Source organism: Chrysochloris asiatica, unplaced genomic scaffold (genome assembly GCF_000296735.1).
Source record: "Chrysochloris asiatica unplaced genomic scaffold, ChrAsi1.0 scaffold00003, whole genome shotgun sequence".
NCBI lineage: Eukaryota > Metazoa > Chordata > Mammalia > Afrosoricida > Chrysochloridae > Chrysochloris > Chrysochloris asiatica.
Window position 1 is genome coordinate 42,196,880 of NW_006408521.1, and position 15,790 is coordinate 42,212,669.

Below are 15,790 nucleotides of genomic sequence, written 5' to 3' on the forward strand. Positions count from 1 at the left end.
TAATTGGTTGGTAGAAATCAGAGAAGAGGACACGTAATTGAGGCTCCTGTGGCTAACAAGATGTGAATTATGAAAACATTTCCAGGAAAAATTCCAGGGCTTTTCTAGAAACCTGTTATTTGCATTTTTAAACAGTTGAAGGGGAGGCGCTGTTTATCAGCACTGTTGTCTTTTTCAGAGCAAAGCCATGTAGGTTTCCTATAGAGGAATTAGCTTCCCGGGCACACTGACCCCCCTGTGATGTCTTTATAACCCCATAGTCCCATTTTGGCTGCTCACTACCCTTTCGTTGGAGATTTGTTGGTTTTTAAGGCGAGGGTTGCCTAACAGATGTCACAAGTCCGAAGTAGACCCCGTTCTCTGTGCTAATCCCTGGATTCTGCTCGGGTGCCAATCACAGTGGGCAGTAGGGGAAAATGAGCCATCATTCCTTCCCACATGCTGGCCTGAGGAGAAGGAGCTTCCCTTGAGCAAGGCTCTTTGTGACAAGAGGAGTGGATTTTGTTAACTGGATTCACCAAGCTTTATGCAGTTGAGTTCTTGGACCCCCAGCTTCTGCCTCAAGTTTTTAACCTGCAGCCATTGCTGGGTAAGGTAGATGAACTCATGGTATTTTGTGCTTGAATATGGGGGTCCACTGCTGCTCTCCAGAACTTTGTCTGGCAGGCTACACTGGTAAAGACAGATGCTCTTCATTCCATATGCAAATAGCAGAAATGGAACCTGCAGGGAGGAGCTTCTCATTGCCCCCTGCTCAAGGGTACATTGTAAGGAGCTCTGGTAGCATAGTGGGTACGAGTCGGGCTGCTAACCTCTAGGTCAGCAGTTCAAAACTACCAGCTACTTCACGGGAGAAAGATGAGGCTTTCTGCTCCTGTAAAGATTTATAGCCTCGTAAAAGGAGCTCTGGTAGCATAATGGTTACAAGTTGGGCTGCCAACCTCAAGGTCAGCAGTTCGAAACTACCAGCGGTTCCGTGGGAGAAAGATGAGGCATTCTGCTCCCATAAAGATTTACAGCCTCGGAAACCCTGTGTGGGGTCACTATGAGTCGGAACTGACTCCGTGCTACTTAACAACAGCAAAACCCTATACAGGATCGCAGTGAGTCAGAACCGACTCCACGGCATGTCACCACCACTACCAGGGTGCGTTGTGAGTCCTGGTGTGGCACTGTCAGATAAGCACTGGACTACTAACTTCAGAACTGGTGGTTCAAACCCACCAGAACTGACTCCATGGCACTTAACAACGACAATAAACAACAGGTTGCATTGGAGCCTCATGGCTGCCCCAGGAAACTGATGGGAGGTTTGCTGGTATTCAGGTAGTGTACGTGTGTCCAAAGAATGAGGCTTATCTAGAGAACACTTCAGTTAGTGAGCATCCCGCCTTGTCAGTTAGAACTGTAAACCAGTTTTTGCATGCTGTGGCTAACATCTCAAGTCTGGATAATGTTAGGGTTTGCCGCTTCACATGATCCCCTTTACTTTCCATAAAACCTTGACCTTCGCATATCTAGCAAATTAGCACTGATGTTCTTTGTTTTAAATTATCCAGTAGTGTTCTTTAGCACTTTATCCCAAATGCTTTTTTAAAATGTGTTTTGTGCCTGCTCTTCAGCTGTTTATGAAAACAAAAGGACCCTAGGTGCGATGCTGTAGGATCAGCACTGGATTGTGAACCACAAGGTTGGCAGTTCAAATCCACCGGCTGCTCTTCAGAAACCCTATACAGGATCACTGTGAATCAGAACCGACTTGTGGCACTTAACAATAACGACAACATGATGACAAAACCAAAATAAAAACAAACGTGTTTTATGTCTGCTTGATAGGCAGTGTTTCCTCCTACTGGGATCAGGGTGGGGGAATCAAATTGACATTTGCAAAGTTTTCTTTTAACCAATAGACACCTTTTGAAATGATCTGCAAAAGACCACTCATGATGTCTTATCCCTAAAATGTTTTATTTTTTCTGTCAATATAGAGCTTTTATCTAGTACAGGAAATTGTCCGTATGCATTTGTAGCTATTTCTCCCTGAATGTGACTTCACTACATTAAATATAGTCTCTCGAGTCCTGATGTGGTACTGTCAGCTAAGCAGTGGATTGCTAACCGCAAGTTTGGTGGTTCAAACTCACCAGCCATTCCTTGGAAACTTTATGCGTGAGTTGGAATCAACTCAACGGCACTTAACATTTTATGATGGCCACGTCCAGAAATGCAGTCTTATTGGAACCGACTCAGTGGCCCTTAGCCCTTTTGTAAGGGTCGTGATTAGAAATGTGGGCACTTTGAGGGGCTTGTTTGCCTAGCTCTGCAATATGGTAGCATGCTAAAGGTAGGCAGGGACCTTAGAAGGTAGCCAGTACCCTCACATGACCCAGAGATGGAAGAAGGGCCACACAGCTAGTTAGGAGGGTCCTGTGGTTGAGATGAGGTGAACACTTCTGTGAAAGGTCAACACAGGTATGGGTGTCATCCTGCTTTGCTGCCTTGGTTCTTTCTTCCTAACTTGAGTTCCTGAGGGCCAAGGTAGACTTCATTTCTGTACTTCTGTGCACACAAGGAGAGTGCCTGGGTAGCGTACACACAGTTACACACTCAACCACTAACTGAAAGGTTGGTGATTCAGAGTCACTCAGAGATAACTTGGAAGAAAGCTTGACAGTCTGTACTCCCCGAAGACTCTCTCCAATGGAAAGGCCTCACGGAGCCCAGTTCTCTGACACGTGAGGGTGCCATGAGTCTGAACTGACTGCAAGACAAGTGGATCTTTAGGCTTTGCTTTATTTATTTGAATGCAGGGAGGGCAGTTATGTGCCACCTCTGTTGACTCTGAGAGGGATGGCGGGGGATACTGCGTGGGTAAGTTGCTGCAAAAGTGCCAATCATCTGCCATTCCAGACTGTAGGATGCACTGTCCTCCGTGTTTGACGACCCTGACTACCTAGACACATGTGTCTGCACGTGTGTCCTAGGCATGCACTTGCACAACTTTTCACTCAGACATGCTCACATTTGCGAAAAACAGTAACCGAAAAATGTTGTATGTGTTTGCTAAGACAATGATGGCATCCTGGTTTGGGGAAGGACTGGCTCGTCTTCAGTCATAAAGCAGGTAGCTGTCTGGTTTGCTGATTAGAAGTTCTTTGGCATCTGTGTTAATATAACATATTTCAAATGTAATTAGTTCACATCAAAGTTACTTCACTTATAAATGTGAGAATTGTCGATGGAGCTTGAAACTAGATTGGAATGACCTGTGAAGACCTTGAGTCTTCCTCCAAGGTTATAGCTGTGTATATGGGTTTTGTTATTTTTTATTTTTTGGTGTTCTTTGTACACACATATGCAGGTATATGTGAATGATTGACAGATGTAAGGAGTTAATTTGTTCAGATAAAGAGAAAATTCATTTGTCATTTGACTTGTTTAGTGAATGGTCGTTGTCAGTACCCTCTGTAAGACTACTACTGAAGTCTTGAATTTCTCATTACTCCAAAAAGGTTGTGTTTTCAAAATAAAATGCAATAAATCCCTGATTTCCTACTTCTTAAAATCTGTTTTTTTGTGTCAGCTCTAGACTTGCCGTAGAGTCTGGACAAGTAAGTGTCTGTACATCTGTACCTGGGGATTAAAAGAAAGACATAAAGAACAAATGAGATGAGGGGATTTTGTAGATCCATTTCATTTTACAATTGTGATCTCTTTAGAGAGACACCTAATAGCCTTCCCTTCGTGCTATGGAAGCGCAAACTTACATGAAACATTCAGCTTGCAAGTCTGAAAAAACGTTCTCTCATACAAAACCTTTATATCTGGCAGTGTTAGTATTTTGATGTTTTTTAGCTTTTCTTTGTGCATTTGTTATTTTCCTGACTGGGCCATTAGAACTTTGTAGCTCGTTTGATTCCATTCTATTAACTTTTAATTATGATTCAGCTACCTAGTGAGCAGTTCGAAACTGCCAGCTGTTCTGCAGGTGAAAGCTGAGGCTTTCTGCTCCCGTAAAGGTTTCCAGCCTCGGAAAACCTTGTATAGGGTCAGAACCGACTCCATGCACATAACCACCCCCACTCCCACCTAGTGAAAGGTTAAGTCCTGGTGTGGTGCTATGGGTTAATACGCTAGACTGCAAAGTCATTTGAACCGCCAAGTCAGTGGTTCCAGCTCACCAGCTGCTCCTAGGAAACCCTATACAGGGTTCCTATGTGTTGGAACCGACTCGGTGACACTTAACAACAACAACAACTTAGTGAAGGGTGTATGAGCTTGTAAAGAAATACTGCAGTGGAAGACACAAATATTGCTCAGACTCCTTATGCCCTGTGGCAGCTAGGCCCACAGCTCAACACGCCTTGTCCTCATGTGCTGAGCCAACAATGAAATTCAAAACCATAGCCCCCTAGACTACTAGACTCATATATATCTCATACCTTTTGAAATTTCTTATTCTACTTGTCTTCACTTGACATTTTACTGCCTCGTAACATCACCTGCCCCAGAAGAAATGCAGCTCTTGAAATTTTCTTTGGAGCAAGCACTTTTGTCACTGAAGGAAGTCGGAAGCCATGTTTTAGCACAGTGAAATGTCTGTGACTCCTACTTTGTGAATCTGCTGTGTTCACGGAGACTATATCGTAACCTAGTTCAGCACAGGAAGTGGCTTTGGTGAAGGTCCTGGGCGGGGATTCTGAGGGAATTCCAGCAGGAATTTGATTTTGGCTGCTGAAGTGGTGGCTACCTCTTTCCCAAGGACTGGCCATAAATCATATTCATCCTTATTTCAAAAAGTATTAAACCTCACTCCAGTACATTGCCTTGTAATAATTCCTTGGTCATGTCACGAGCCTGCAATACATATGACCTTCATTTAACAGTTCCTCCCTCATCATTCCCTGCTTCCCAGATGGACAACTATTGAGGTCGGTCAGATTGAGTAGTCTGGACAGCTCCAGTTAGAATGGCTTGCTCCTCAGACACAACCCAAACTGTCTTGAGCAAGGTGAATTTACTGACCCACATGAAAAGTCCAGAAGTTGGTAGATATCATAGATGGGTCCACAGACCCCCCACCCACCACCACATTCACTGTTCCCTTCAGCTCTTGTCTCAGGTTTCTCCCAGGTAGGTCGCAGTGTTATTTGAGGCAGATTTAAGTTCTGAAGTAATTGACGGAGTGGCAGTAGGTTTGGACTGAGTAAAACTTGTCCACATCTCAGCCAAAACCCATGGCTTGAGTCAGGGTGGTACCTTAAAAAGAATTCACAGTACTGTTATCAGAAACACGTGATTGGATGTTGAGCAGAAAAATGAGCAGATATCTACTTTCTAGTATTTAGGCTCCATCAGAGTCTTTTTCTTGTGTATGTCCTTTTTTTGAGGGGGGGTTGCATACTAACCATTATTTTCACCAAGAAAATGACTTTGTGTTTTGTTGATAAGACATATTGACCCCAAAATTTGAAGTGGCTTTCAGAATTGTATATTATGCAAAAGGTTAGAAATGAATAGATAACGAAATGAGGATAAAGAGAAAATTAGGGTAAGCCCCTAAAATAAATGCAGATAAGATTAATCTTACACATTCAAAGCTGATAGGTTGGTAGAAGTAGCCTGCAGTTTTGGCTCTGAGCTTCCTAACCTTGAAAAACTGTCTCAACTATAAAGAAGGATATGTGTGTGTGTGTTAACATTTCCTCATAACCTGCCACCACCTATAGAAACACAGGCTACCACCACCTATAGAAATAGAAGCTACCATCACCTATACAAATATAGGCCTTGAAGAACTGCTCAGATAGTAAAGATGTTGTCTCTAATAACCATCCTACCACCGACCCCGCCCCAATCCCCAATTCCTCTTCTGGGAAACCTGTCTCTTTGCTATGAGCATATGGTAGAAGAAAACAAAGAAAGCAAACAGAAAAGGCTTAAACCCTGATATTGCTGGGGCCCTTCCAGAAACAATTGGAAGGTAAACTTTTGTCACCTTTGGTGATAGGAGACAATGAGGTGTGAGTCATTGCTGTGACAAGGCAAAATAAGTTTACCCTAGCTGTAAAGTGGAGGTAATCTCACAGGTGGACTCTGGCTTTCTTAATGACTCACGTGCTCCTGTTGACAAAAGAAGTGATGTGGAGAAATGCATGGGATGGGGGGAGGCAGAAGGGGGCTGGGAGTGCGCAGACCTCTAGGCTTCCAGCAGTCAGTGGCGGCTCTTCCAGTCCAGCCAAAGGGTCAGCTGTAGCCAGCGTGGGTCAATCTGTGGGCAGGGTGGCCCCCTCCTATGTAGGGGCTCATTTTGCCTTTGCATAGTTTTAATGCATGTGGATAAAGCTGAGATCCGTGGGAAGACCCAGTCATGTGGTAACTCCAAATGTGTCTGTCGTTTTATAGATTTGACCTTATTTTCATCCATTTCCTGTTCCCAGAGTCCTCAGTGCTCAGACAGCATACTTCCTGAACTAACTGAACATGTGACATGTATCTCATACTCTTCATTCTGAATTTGTTATTTAGAATTCAGAAGAATGAAGAAAATGTTTGTGGAACTTTTTTTCATTAAAAAAGCTTAACAGTGGATGGCTTCAGACAAGTTCTTTCAGTAATACAACTTGCCTTAGTCTCGTTGTTGTTGTTGAGTTGGTTTCAACTCATACTAACCCTGGAAATGGTTTCTGAGGAGCAGCTGGTGGCTTTGAACTGCCAACTTTGTGGTTAACAATTTAGTGCTTACCCTACATCCCAGCAAAACATTGGCTTCCAAGGGGGGTCTGCTTGTCTTGTTCAATTCAAGACAGGTCATTTCAGAAGATCATAGTGACTTTTTTTTTTTTTAAGTGGGTGTAGGGGATTACAAAGCAGTAATCTTGATAGATTTTCTCAAAGGTCATAGGATGATCATGGGAGTTTACTAAGAAGAAGTTTTGAAGAATATGGAAAACTGCATTGGTGAGAAAGAGGCCAGAGAAATTGTGCCAAGGAATCTGTGTTTCGTTCACGGCCATGTACTTCTTCATTCTTCAAGAGTAGCAAAGGCTTTCCTGGGAGCATTTCATTAGAACACATTACCCCATCCACCCTATAGCCCTGATCTTACTCCTTCAAACTTCTTTTTGTTCCCCAAACTCCAAGAGTGCTGAAGAAGAACACACTTTGAGTCCCTTGAAGATGCCAAAACTGCCATTTTGATGGGTATCGATCTAAGAGCACAGAATTCTTTGGGGGAAAGGTTAGAGAGCTGGAAAACTGTCTTCAGAAGAGTATAGACCTAGGGGAGGGTTAGGTCAAGAAACAGTAGCTTCCCATTTGACTATTTTGTTTAATAAATGTTTAATGTATAGGCAGACTTTTGGACTGGCCCATATATATTACACCTTTTATGATGAACCTAAAAAATCACAGACATTCTTATTTAAAAAAAAAAAAATCAGGATGGATATTTCTCTGTTGTCAGGTAGCCCCTCAGTGACCTGAGTTTGCTCTTTACCGGAGTTTACTACCCAGTTTATGCAGCCTTAGTCAACATCTGGATAGGCAGACGAGTCTACACAGCTGCCGTCTACAAGGTCGACTGAGATCTGATCTGTAGTCCTCTCTGCCATTTGTTAGCTTGTGTGACGTTGGGCATGCTCCTTAGCTTCTCTGAGTCAGTTTCCTCCTCTGTCAATGAGCACAACACCTACCTCACAGGGTGGTTGTGAGGACTACCCGGGTACAACACGCTGCACAATCCTGCCTAGGGCCCCTAATAAAGTCAGCAGTGAGTAGGCTGCAGATAATCTGTGAAGTTGGGTTGAAGGCCAATTCAACGCAGACTCTTTGAGCACCCAAGGAGTTGATCTGCCAGATCTTGCAAGGGGTCCAAAGATGTAAATCTAGTTGCTTCTCTCAAAACGATTGTAGTCTGACAGGGGAAATGGGCATCAAGGCAGATGTCTAAGCAACTCTACTACTTGGTCAGACTGCACGGGACTGCAGTTTGGTTGGTAGAGACATCAGCTGTGTCATTGGGTTCCAACACATAGCAGATTCGGTACGGTAAGTTGAGAGTGAGCGTGAACTCTAGTCCAAGGGCTCTGGGGAGGGGCCACCACCACACCCAGTGGGGAACGATGGGTGGGGTGGGCAAATGAGAAGGAGCTGGAGAGATTATAGGAGAAGCAGAGCTGGAAGGCAGGGCGGTGGTGAAAGAGTACTGGGTTGGTCCTCGTTGAGGAGGATGTGGGTCAGGCTGTGGAAGCCATGTCTTCAGTGGTGACCGTGTCCCCCTCGCTCCCTGGCCTCACTCTGTTCCCCTTTCTTCCTGGCAGCAGTACCCCCTCCCTTGCTGCACTCAGGGACATGACTTTCAGCACTTCTACCCCCCCTCAGACTTCACTGTCAGCACTCAAGTCTTCAGGGACATGAAAAGGAGCCACTCCTTACAAAAGGTTGGGGAGCCCTGGTGTTTGGAGGTAGGTCTTTATGCAGAACGATGGTATGAGATGAGTTAGCGATGAAATGGACCTGCCCATGCAAAGCTAACCTCCGTTAGGGCAGGGCCCGCCCGCTATGACCCCTCAGTTCTCCTGGAGTCCTTGTGACCATGGGTGCCCTGATGTCTGAGTGGACTGACCATAAAAACCCCATTTACAAGGCGAAGGTGGAGGGTGGTGCTTCTGTGTCGCCAAGCTGCCTGGCTCCATGAGTCACCGTCATAGGTAACTTCTGGGAGAATGACGGACAATACGCTGTCCCATTGAACTTGACCCCCAGGAAATCCTTTCCTGGGACTGTCCTTAGTGCCCAGTGGAAGAGATGTTACAGCCTGAACATTGCCTTTGTTAGTGGTAAATTTAAGATGTAGAGATTTCTTTGGAAATTCAGGGTACTGAGAGAGCCTCCCTTTCATGCAGTGACACCTACTCTGGGTGCTGGCCAATGGCTTTTCTTGCAGATGTTGCTCTCCAAGGACAGGAAGCATTGTTAATTTCCTTTAAATAATTCAACAGCATGTCAGTACCCCACACTGCTCCACGCTGGGGAGTGACAGCTCTCTTCAAATTAGTAGTCCTGAAGAATAAAGAATATTAGAACCAGCTTTTATCTTCATGATTGCAGAAGTCAATGCAGATAGGAAATTGAAAAGTAACTCTTTAGATGTAAACAGCAAATGTTTTAGTAGTACTAGTGTTCACTTTCTTTCTTTTTTTTTTTTTTCCTTCAAAGAAAAACACACATTTAGGAGGCAATATAATAAATCTCAGAGTCCTGGTGTGGCACTATGGGTTAATGCACTAGACCGCAGGGTCGATTTGAACCTTAAGATGTCGGAGGTTCAAGTTCACCAGCAGCTCTTTGGAAACCCTATACAGGGTCACTATGAGTCGGAACCAACTCAACAGCACTTAACAACAACATAGTAAATCTTACGTCTTTTACAAACACTTATTGTATAACTACTTTGTGTTATATGCTAAACATTGTGTTAGGGCTATGTTGTTGTGGGGAAGTGCTTTCAAGTTGGTTCCAGCTCATAGTGACCTTGCATAGGGTTTCCAAGGAGCAGCTGATGGGTTTGAACCACCAAGCTTGAGGTTAGCAGTCCAGTGTTTATCCTACAGTGCAACACCACAGAACTTCATATGGTTCTTACCACAGAAGGAGGCTTAGCACATGCAAATGCATTTTGCCTCTGGAGAGAGAAAATGTTGACTGAATCGTCTTTGTACGCTTGACTTAATTTAAGAAGTACCAAATGGCTATTTAAGAGACAACTTGAACATGTAGAAAAATACGTAGAAGGGGTATGTCAGTATCTATAGGAAGTTTTACCACCTATTAAAAAATTCTGAAAATGTGGAATCCTTTCTTTCTGGTTGTTTATATGCATGAACTTTAAACAGGTTTGACAAAATTAGACTTATACTCCTCTACAGAGTTTTGCATTTCCTTTCCACCTAGTGTAACATGCAGGACCCGTTTTTGCACTGTTGTTGTCCCGACTCATAGTGACACCCTGCACAGGGTTTCTGAGGCTGCAAATCTTTATAGGAGCAGAAAGCCTCATCTGTCTCCTGTGAAACCGCTGGTGGTTTTGAACTGCTGATCTTGAGGTTGGCAGTCTGACTCGTAACCACTACGCTACCAGAGCTCCTTTTTTTGCACTGTGAAAGACCTTAATTCTGGGTACAAATGTCATGTTAGGGTCTTATGGAAATCTTCTGGTCAGTTATATACACACAAAACCAAGAGTGCTTGTGGGTCGTTTGAAGCTCCCTCTTCTCTGGCTTCTGGCCCTGCCTGTACCTGAGCCTTAGTCTGAGAGAGCAGAGAGACCCTACCTTCTGTGGAACAGAAAGGCCCTACTGCTGGAAGCTTTCTGTCTCAGCTCCTTCCTGGTTTGGCTTTTAATAAGCTTAGCTGGTCCTTCTGACAATCAGTGATAAGACCACAGTGAACTTAGCTATTCCTCTATAAGGTTCTGGTAAGTAGTAACTCATTAATCTTTGGTCAGAGTTGGAAAGGTATATAAAGGAGAGCCGGGCACCTGCTTTGAGTATGATGAGGAAAGTAAAACCGAAAGAATGAATTTCTTCCTTATAACCCGAGATCCTCTGGAGCAAGTGATATCCCTGGCGCCAGTGACTGGTTCTCAGATAGGGAGTTATTTCCTGGGAAGGGGTGAAGATGCTACATTTCTAGGGTGGGTGTCAATCTGTGAGTCATGGATAAACCAGATGTAGAGACACCATTTACAGGGTTGTGTGAACTTGGGCTACCCAAGTGCTCGGCATCTCTGTTTCACCATCAGTGAAGGGGGCAACAAGACTGGGCGATTGTGAGCATCCCATGAGTTCACAAAGCAGATGCTGTGTTGAGAGTAACTTGGTGTGATATGGACACTAACAGGATTCTTGGCAAAGTTCCTTGATTCTGAGCACGTTCATCCAATGGCCCAGCCACCACAGTGGGAGCTCAGTTATGCAGCACATTTCTAGATAGGTTTTCATGAGCATTAGGTAAGTAAGACTCACTGTACTTGTGCTTTGGAAACTCTGATGGCTAGATCTCGTCGTAAAAGCCACACATGATATGCAATCGAGAGGACTGGGTTTTAGTCCAGCACTATGTCATGTCAGTTATGTATGTAGAGTGCTGCCTGACCCCTCTGCCATTCCTTTATCCGCACCTGCACGGCCTCTTCTCTGGGTACTCCCAAGGATTCCAAGAAATACTAACCAAGAACATCCTTGAACACTGCAAATTACAGCGGCCCAGGAGCTGCTGCGAGCCATTGGCCTACGAAACATCTCAGCAACCCTTAGAAATCGAAGTACTGCTATCTTTACCAGTGTACAGATAAGGCCCCGGAGGCAAAGGGAGATGGAGCAGTTTGCTTAAGGTCGTGTAACTAACTACACAACAACCATCTTCCACTTGCTAAAGGAGAAGGTTTTGGATTTCATTGCACACTCCCCTTCTCCAGAACTGGGAGCAGACACCGGATTCAGGACATCTGACATCCAATTTTGCTTTACAGGAATCACATTTCAGGTACTTTCTCCTCCATCCCTACTTAACTTTCATCCCCTTCTTCTCCCTACCTTGCAGGTCAGCTTGATTCTAAGTGTTAGGTCTCCCTTCAAGCCACCCTGGGTTGGTAGTTCAGTAACTATGAGTAAGAAAGCCTACGCCCACCAGGGCAGCGGTGAGTCACTTCTTTTGTGAGTTAGCTATTCCAGTCCATTTGAGAGCTAACCACACAAAGTCATTACATTGGGGTTATTAGCATGCTTGATAGTGACACTACCAGGGAGGGACCCATGACATAAATGCATTCAGATAAGAAGAAAGTGTTTCCTGTAACCACTTAAGTCAATAATACCATTTGCACGGAAATACTTGCATACAAACTTTCTTTTTTTTCTTTTAAAGTTCCTTTTCTGAATCCTTTTCTGAATCCTTTGTTTCCTTCCTTTTCATTTTTTCCTACGGGTGGGTGAGAATAACAACATGGGGCTCCTTGTCTCTTCAATTTTTGGGGGGCGCTGGGGGAGCTGTTGACTGACCGTTTTGCTTGTCTTGAGCTGTGGCATTGGGAATTTTTTTTTTTTTTTCATTTTAGAGAGTGTGTGTCTTCAGGAATGGGTGTGCTGTAGTTGCTTCATGCTCGTTAACCTCTCAGCAGATACTTTTTTAGGAAGGAAAAAGAAAACTGTTAAATTTGTCAAGTGGCTCACATAGACAGAGAGTCGGCCATTTTGGTGGGAGGATATGAAATGTCTCTTAAGGTTATTAAACCATATCCTATAAATGGCTGTGTCTGATTTCCAAAAAGCATGACATCCACCCTCCCTGTAATTCTGTGAGGTGACAAATAATTTTTTAATGGACTAAACTTTGTCAAGGGAGAGTATAAATTGGTTCCTTTCACCGGTTGCTGTGTGTTCGATTCTGACTCATGGTGGACCCTGTGAGTGTCGGAGTTGTATTGTGCTCCATAATGTTTTCAGGACTGCGTTTAAAAACAGATCACCAGGCCTTTCTTCTGAGGTACTTCTTGGTGGACTTGACGCTCCAGTCTTTCGGTTAACAGCTGAGTGTGTTAGCCATTTGTACCGCCCTGGGACAGTTTCTTCTACTAGGTGCCCAAGAGTCATGGTGACTCCGTAAAACCCTCAAAATCAAAATCAAACACTTGATCAGTGTTTGAAGAGATTGGGTTGGGGTAGAGGTAGATGCTTGTCACCGATGGCTTTGCTCACCATTATCTGTGGGTCTGTCTGTCTCTCAGAGCATGTTCCCATTCTCAATCCCTTCAATAATGTCAGCCTGCTGTTGTTAAGTTGTTAAGTGCCGTTAAGTCGGTTCGGACTCATTGCAACCCTGTATAGGGTTTCCAAGGAGCGGCTGGTGGGTTTGAACCGCTGACCTTGTGGTTTGCAGTCCAGTGTTTCTCCTATAGTGCTGCACCAGGAGTCCAGCGTGCAAGGTGGTTGGAATTTGGGGATATAGGAATAGCATTTCAGCTCGGCAACTGAGTTTTCTCCCCTTTCCTACGGCATTTATTGTTGGGAAGTCCAAGTGGCCAGCCCTGGTATTACCGTCTGTATCAGTCCTGTGCACCTTATTTGAAATGTGTCTATTTCTCAGCTGCTGATAATTTACGGCACGACAATCCTGGGAGCCACATCATCTTCCCTCCTTTACTCCACATCCTTCCTCGTCACATCTCTGAAAATCAGTCTCAGGACCCTCTGCAGCTAGATATGTCTAATATTTCGTTTTGTCTCACAGTGGATGGGGATGGTGGAAGCGGTCCCTAACGAGGTCCGGCTCAAAATATGGCCATCTCTCCCATGGGCTGTCATTTTTAAATCACTTAATTTCTTTCGTAGGAAAGAAGGTTGTTTTTTGTTTCCTTTTGGGCATGTCTGAGCCTGTCCCTCCCAAGCTAGTGCCCTCAGACAGCCGTTGATGTAGCAGGAAAGTAAAATTCTTCTTCAGCAAGGTCTAAATATGAGGCATGTGTGTGCGTAGAGTGGAAGTGTCTGTTTAGGAAAAGCCAGTTCCTTCTGGGGGTGGGGGAGTGAAGACATCGGAGAAAGAGCAAGTGAAGGCCTTCGGGTGGCTGAAGGGTACAGTGGTCCACTTGGTTGATTTCCTGACCCACTAGTCACTTTCTGTGACAAGCTTTACCTCCGCCCCTGTGTCTCAGCCCCATGTTCTGGCGGCACCTCTTGCTGCGTAGGAAAACAGAGCTGGCAGGAGATGATGTTGGATTAAGCACAGTCTACAGGGCTGGGGTCGTGAGAGATCGTGGAGACACTCAATCATCATGTGCTCTGCCTGGCCCCTGCCCGCTGAGTTTCTGGCAGGACCTGTGTTTTGCCAGGAGCTCAGAGTGACAGGTGAGAATTCTGCTCTCCCCTGGGGAAATGATAAAGCCTTGACCAGAAAGTGTCAGAAACTCAGAATGATCCAGAGGGGGGCCCCATTTGTTGTGTGTGCACATCTCTGTTTGGCCGACAACTTTCTGTCTTTGCCTACTTTTTGTAAGAAAGCCCAAGAAAGAAGGGTAGAGCAAGAGGGGCGTGTACGTCGGCACGTGAAGAACTGCGTGTAGCACTTCTGTTGTCTAAAGAAATGCACACGGTTCTTGAAGAAAAGCCAAAATAGAACCTGTTGCTGGCTGAGTCGGTTCTGATTTAGGGTGACGTCATGTGTTAAAAGAGTAAAACTACTCTATGGGGTTTTCTGGACTGTAATTATTACAAAAGCAGAACACCAGTATGTTTCTTCCCTGGTACCACTGGATAGGTTCAAACCTCCAACTTTTAAGGCCTTTAAGGAAAGTGTAAATACCGTTGGTACCACCTAGGGGCTTGTTTGAAAGACAGGTCAGCTTTGTTCTGTGCCTGCTCGCCTAGACGGCTAGCTAGGGACAAGTTTGTAGACACACACAGTCCTCTGGGGGTACTGACTAATGGAAGGGGGGATATGTGGACTTCTAAGGAGAACAGAATGATTGTTTCTCTTTATCTCTGCCCTACATGAGCCACAACATCCACTGCAACCAAGATCCCATTTCAGGGGGTGTCACCTACAGGACTCCTGGTGTAGCTCTGCAGGATAATGCGCTGGACTGCAAGGTCAGTTTGAACCACAATGTTGACAGTTCAAACCCACCAGCGCCTTCTTGGAAATCCCATACAGGGTCACTATGAGGTGGAACCAGCTTGACAGTACTCAACAACAACAAATCCATAGAACTGGACCTCAGGAAGTCCATTGTATGATAGATTCAAAAATCAGTTTTAAAAACAAACTTCATAAAAGAAGCCCTCTCTGACTCGACGGCACTTAACAACAACACTCACTAGCTAGGTTTGTGTCCTTGGGGACAGGGCTTCTTTTGTATAGTGTTTCCAAGGAGTGACTGGTGGGCTTGAACCGCTGATAGTACGGTTCGCAGTACAGTGCTGAACCTACAGCGCCATACCAGGAGCCTGTAGGTTTGACCCAGGTCTAAATCCATTTGTCCAACACCATCAGTTCACAGTGCACTATCATCAGCTGATCAGCACCCTTGGCGGCCCTTTGCTGTCAGATTTATGATTGTGGCTTTCCCTGTTTGACTTGACCCTTGCTTTCAGACAGAGGCGGAATTCCCTTGGTGTGGATGCTGACTCTGCCCCTCTCTCCAGGTCCCTCCAGCACAGCGGGGCATCTCTCCTGGCCCTGGTGGTCTCACTTGTCAATGGTTAGATTTTCTATTTTTTCTTCCTGGACTGTGTTCTTGCCTCTACCCCAGCATGCACAGGCCACTTTGTGAATTTGAAAGAATTCAAGCTACTTCTGATAGGGGCCAAAGGAAAATATAATTAGCAAGGGGAATCGGTGATTGCAAACCATATAGGGCAGCATGTCTTTTGGAGTATTCAGTTTTGATGTATTGGCATTATTCTTAGAGGCTGAGCGCAATCATCAAGGGTTGGATATGATGTTTTAAATGTATCTGCTGATTTTGCTGATCTCTCCCGACTCTCCCATTGTGCTCTTGCGTGCGCCAGCATCTAGCACAAACTCAGTTGAGAGCTCGCTCCTGCCTGCTGGGATTCTGGACTGGCTGTTCTAGGTCTGTGTGGAGGCCGGAGCTGCTTTCTCACCTGAAACAATCCAGGGCCATAGGCTTTCTCAAGGAAAAGTGCAATGTGGGGGAATATGAGTGAAGAGGACCCTGGGTGTGTGCTTGACTTCCTCTTGGGGAATAAGACAGGTGACCTGGAAGGCCCCC

General features: G+C 45.0%; 1 protein-coding gene across 24 annotated transcripts in view; it reads left to right on the forward strand.

The window, feature by feature from the left end:
• The window catches only part of TCF7L2 (transcription factor 7-like 2 (T-cell specific, HMG-box)), a 228,163-nt gene that overhangs the window by 141,157 nt on the left and 71,216 nt on the right, over positions 1–15,790 (forward strand). The window contains exon 5 of one of the 24 annotated variants that reach the window (XM_006831354.1): positions 8,325–8,465. The exons of 22 other annotated variants lie outside the window; for them this stretch is intronic. In XM_006831354.1, coding sequence (XP_006831417.1) covers positions 8,325–8,465 — 141 coding nt within the window. Of the gene's footprint in view, positions 1–8,321; positions 8,466–15,790 lie in introns of all 24 variants that reach the window. One more of the 24 variants, XM_006831353.1, reaches the window with a different exon arrangement.